The 5,454-nt window shown below is 31.4% G+C and overlaps 1 protein-coding gene across 1 annotated transcript; it reads left to right on the forward strand.

Moving 5' to 3' along the window:
• The first annotated feature begins 435 nt into the window (after nucleotides 1–435).
• On the forward strand, nucleotides 436–3,914 carry LOC108752343. The gene is made up of 3 exons (XM_018493130.1): nucleotides 436–799; nucleotides 3,171–3,330; nucleotides 3,394–3,914. The coding sequence occupies exons 1-3, from the start codon at nucleotides 622–624 to the stop codon at nucleotides 3,806–3,808; spliced, it is 753 nt and encodes a 250-aa protein (XP_018348632.1). The 5' UTR covers nucleotides 436–621; the 3' UTR covers nucleotides 3,809–3,914.
• The last annotated feature ends 1,540 nt before the right edge of the window (nucleotides 3,915–5,454 follow it).

Genomic DNA, 5,454 nt, shown 5'->3' on the forward strand with positions numbered 1-5,454 from the left:
TTCTTTCGACCTGCTCTCGACTCGACCCACGACCACGGCCCTCAACGGCCTCGCCGACCGGCGCCGGTCTGGCAACGTCGCGGGCGGCATAGATTCCGCTCCGCAACCGCAACCGCACGTTTGCCGCCGGGCCGCCATGATAACCGAAGCCGTGCTGGCCGTGCAACGGTTTCTCCGCAGTGACGCGCAAGCCGCTGCCGACGACGCGACACGATAACGCTGGACGAGCAGCACGACAGCGGCTGTTCCGTTTGCTAATTTTAATAAATTCACTTTCGCGATATTATTACCGATTAATAATAATCAAACCCCGGTGACCATTGTGGTCTTTGTGGTTGGAAGGAATCGGTGATGCTCCACCGTCGATCTTGATTTCTCTTATGAAAGTTTCAACTATCCGCGAAGAATTCGAAAGATTATTTCGCCACTGTCATTATCTGAGACTCATTAAAAGACTTTCGTTCGATAGGGACTTTATTGATCTTTGATTTCGAGAGATATTTTGGAAAGTATTATCGAATCGAAGTTATATCTGCACGAGGTGCAAGATCGAGTTGCAAAAAGCGGAAGGACAGTCACGAGCGAGTATAATTGAAGAAAAGAAAATTGTTTGGTGGCTCTATGAACATGTTCGACACGGAGAGGTTCATCGAGGAAATAGAAAGGCGGCCGGCGATCTACGATGTGAATCGCGGCGAGTACAACGACCGTAACGCCAAGATGACCGCGTGGGATGAGGTCTGCCAGGTGATGGTACCGAATTGGGCGCGCTTGACGGACGAGGAGAGAAACGTCGAAGGTATATGGCAATTGGCATGGCTGCACCACGATTGATCGATCCGGATTCCTTCTGCCGCCGAAACACCGAATTGCAGCGGAAATCCAGAAACTTAGAACTGTCGCGAATCGATATTTTCCGCGCGATCGAATTAATAGAGCTATTTCATTGATAAAGTTTTTAAAAAGGATTAAAAAAAGATGATCTAAATGGAAAAGGTTTGGACAAAGACGCCTCCACGTGGTCTCGAGTTTTGATAAAGAAAATGGAGAGAATTGGGAAAAACGCGGTGCGGTTTTGATATATTAATTAGATGGCGTTGTTATGTAGTGTTTTACTAAATTTTTACTTTGAGGATCGACAGGATAGACAATAGGTCTCTATTCTTTTTAGCTAAAGTTCTTGCACAGTTCATCCTTCTTGTTTTCTTTACGTTGGAAATAAAAAAAAAGGTGAACCGTGCAAGAAGTTCAGATAAAAAAAATAGGCCTTATGGAGACGGAGACGAATTTCTTTATGCTGAAATTTAATTGCAGTATCTATTCGTGATCAAGAAGGTCATCTGAAGGCTCATATAGAATTATTTTTTTGCGAAAAAAAAGCAAAATAAAAATTTATTTTGGTATTTCCTTATATGTACTATAGTGCAATTAAGGTGCATATAATTTTATTTATTATAACTTTTCAAGAATTAATTTACAAAATCCGGCTTTGTACGTCTTCATAGCTTCAAAAAAAGAAAACCAAAAAGGTCTCATATGTGACGTAATATTCTAGAAGATAAAATATAATCATAAAATATAATCATAAAAACATGAATCTCTGTATCGTAAATAAGAAGCTGTATTATTTTATTTATTATAATATTTTTAACAGCAAAATTGCAAAATTCGGCTCTTTAATAGGCTTCGTAAAATATAAGCTAAAACAAGTTTTACGCAAAATATTTCTTCTAGAGTGCAGATATGTAACTGCACCACAAATGAGGTGTAAATGAGTCGGTTTATCACTCCTGTCGATCCTTCCTTTAGACTCTGTATGTGTTGTAACGTATATTTAATCTGAAGATATTATTCATTGAAATTATTTAGTTCTATCAACGTTATTTAAAATCTAATGTACATGTTAAAAAAATAGTTAAAATTAAAAAAAAATTTTTTTAAGTATAAATTACTTATTAAAAAGCCCTTAAATTGAATGAAAAATGTTTCTATTAAAATCAGGTCTGAAGGAGATAAAAATATTTATGAAAAAAATGTTTTGATACATTATTGTTCCTTTTCAAAATCATAATTCGTTCACTGAGAAAAAAGTTCTTAGCATTTGTGACCATCATAATTAAATTATGATTATTACTGCTACAATGTTAATAATAACTATATGTATGAATTAAATTATAATATTCATAGTTATTTTTAAAGTCTACCAGTATATAATTATTTCAAAAAATGATTATAAAATATAGTTATATTATTATAATTGTAATAGTTTTTATGGTATATATAATAATAATTATGTAATCATTTTTGCCAATTATATTTATTGATAGAACTGTATCACATATAGTTATCATTATTAATATTATAGTAGTAATAACTATAATTATAGTAATTCTCAAATAACATACAGTCTCTATAAAGCATTAAAAACGTGTATATATTTTTTAGCGCTTTGCAGGCGATGCTATGCTATTTGAGTGTACATGCAATTATATGTATAGTCACAAATACCAAAAATTATTCTCCCAATGTATACACACATAGTTAAAATTGCACAATTGTAAAAATCTGTGTTAAATTTAACATATTTTATATATGTAGTTTAAATGGTTTCAAATTTTTGCATTAATTTGACTTGTCATAGGACTACACAAATATAGTACAAACGTTATATAAAAATTAATATAAAAAATGTAATATTGACACAATTTGAAAACAAATTGTGGAAGCATATTTTTTTCAGTTACCGTTAAAACTCTATATATATAAATTTATATATATTTATTCACTTATTTATAAATTGCGTCATTTTAACTAATTGTAAGAAATGTTCAATATCAATTTAACAAAATATATAAATAACATAATTACATATTAAATTAATATTCGAGTATGTTAAAAATTTAACAAGAAAATTTTAACTAAAAAATGAAGAACACGAAGGAACTCTACATAACAAAAAATTTGTACTTATATCAAACAAATGCAAAATATTTTTACTGTGTAGAATCTCTTCGTATTTTTCATTTTTTCTAGCTAACAAAGAAATTAGGAAGCAAAATAAACTTTTCAAAAATCTTATAAAATATTCCCTAAATATATGAACATTATTATTTTGTTATTTTACATCTTATAGAAGAAAATTGTAACTGTTGGTTCATAATCATTTTTAGAAAAAAATTTACGCGGAAAATGGAGGAATATACGAGATTACTTTATGAAAGAGCTGAAACTTCAGAAATCGCACAAATCTGGGCCTGCCGGACGAAAACGGAAGAAGTACATGTACTTCGATCGATTATTGTTCCTCATGCCAACAGTGGAGAACAAAAGGTATCAACTGTCGTCAGAAGCGACAAACGATCGATAATAACGCTAAGTTTAACCTTGTTTTAGGATTCCCACAAGCATCAATCTTCCTTGCAAATCGGAGGAAAGCGAGGGCGAGGTGGACAATCCCGTGATCGAGGAGTACGATCCCCTTACACACGGCGGTGCCTCTATAACAGGTACCTCTATAACAGGTAGCCGCGAGTATCTTCAGACGGGTACACCCTCGTACAAGGTGTGCCCGCGTTATTCGAAACAGCTGTGCGAGACATCCTTCACGCCCTTCGACAACGAAATACATGACATCCTCTCCTCGCACAGTAGTCAACGCGTTACCCTCGATGAGGATGACTACGACAAGATGTTTCTCCTCTCGCTGCTGCCAATCATCAGACAGGTGCCGGAGGAAAAGAAGCTGGACGTTAGGATACAGATGCAGCAAGTTCTAGCCATGGCGCTCCGCCCGTCTGACAACAAATAAACCGTTCAGCGTGCGTGGTTTTTTTTAGCAAGAGAAGATAATCAAAATGTGCACTGAATAGAAAAAGTTTCTGCAGTGACTTATTTACATTATGAATATCTCGTGATTTAGCCTATTTTAACCTATTTTCTTGAAGAGATTAATTATCTTTGTACGTTTTAGTGGAAATTTTAAATGGAAATTGTTAGTCTAAGATTTTATTCTAAAATTTAATGGATATGTGTGCATACATAATATAGAAACTTTCGTTTATTGTGTCTTAACGCGTCTTTGCAAGATTTAAGTTCGGCAAAGTATTTTTTTTGTAAGCATCGATAATTATAGATATAGCATGTTCACAATATAATTAAGGTAATTGAACAAAAAATTTAAACTACACATACATATATAAATCTAATGAGGATGTCGCTATGTTGAAATAATCACAATTATAGAATATTCTAAGATACTTAATATAAATTTTATACAAAGTAAATATAAATATAAATACTGCGTCTGTGATATATTAAGCTCTACTTGACAATCGAAAAAACGAGGACGTCATACATGTAATATGACACAATTTTATCATGATTAAGATAATTTAACTGAAATCAATTGAAATATATGTCGCACGTTTTATTTTACAAGTTCCTATTTCCCAGTTCTGTATTGTTTTATACTTTAAAAAAAGATCTCATGAATTTTAGGACGTCTTTATGATGTCTTATAAGATGTCTTAATGTTCTCTGGGATATTTTATTATAAAATATTAAGATATTGAGAGAATAAATCTTGTACATATAATGATTTTAAATATTAATAAATTACAAAACAATAATATACAGTATGTAAATAATAGTACTGATTTTAAATTGAGGCGTAAACAATATTCTTATTAATGTTTATTTAAAACAAAAATACATAGTACAAAAATTCATGTTGAATTTGAGATATTTCGCGTGTCCTAAATAGTGCACTCAAGTTTTTGTGTTAATTTAAAACAATATAAATATGTTAGACTAATGTAGCACAAACTTTACGTAAATGTTAACTCACAAAATGCAACATTTTGATACAATTTGGAAACAAATTGTGGAGAAGTATATAGTTTTAATCTAATATTTGTAATATGTAAAATTAAAAAATTTTATTCATTTATCTTAGAATTTATGTATTAAAATTATATTATTTTTATGTATTTGTTTACTTACTCATAAATTGTGTTATTTTAACACTAAGATATTAAATATCAATTTAATACAAAATATATTCAGATAATAATTACATTACGTTAAACTAACACTCGAGTATTAGTTAAAAATTCAACACGACAATTTTAACACAAGCAGTTTTAATACTGGTACATTGAAAAAAATTTTTGATTAAAAATGAGAATTGCTCGGTTACTAGAATTTTAGTTAAAATAACCAGAATTCTGGTTAATATAATAAGTATATTGCCGAAAAATTACAATTTTCTGTGCAGTTATCGTTTCTATTGATAATCAAATTCGGATGATAACATTAAAAACACAGTTTTAAATAAAAAAAGAGTATTATTAAGTTTTAAACATATATACATGTCTACGAAACCAATATATATAAATCATGAAAATAGTACCGCATTATCAGTTTCTTACTCTTAGATCCGATCTATTGCACCAA

The sequence above is a fragment of the Trachymyrmex septentrionalis genome, unplaced genomic scaffold, assembly GCF_001594115.1.
Source record: "Trachymyrmex septentrionalis isolate Tsep2-gDNA-1 unplaced genomic scaffold, Tsep1.0 scaffold6, whole genome shotgun sequence".
In the NCBI taxonomy this organism is placed as follows: domain Eukaryota; kingdom Metazoa; phylum Arthropoda; class Insecta; order Hymenoptera; family Formicidae; genus Trachymyrmex; species Trachymyrmex septentrionalis.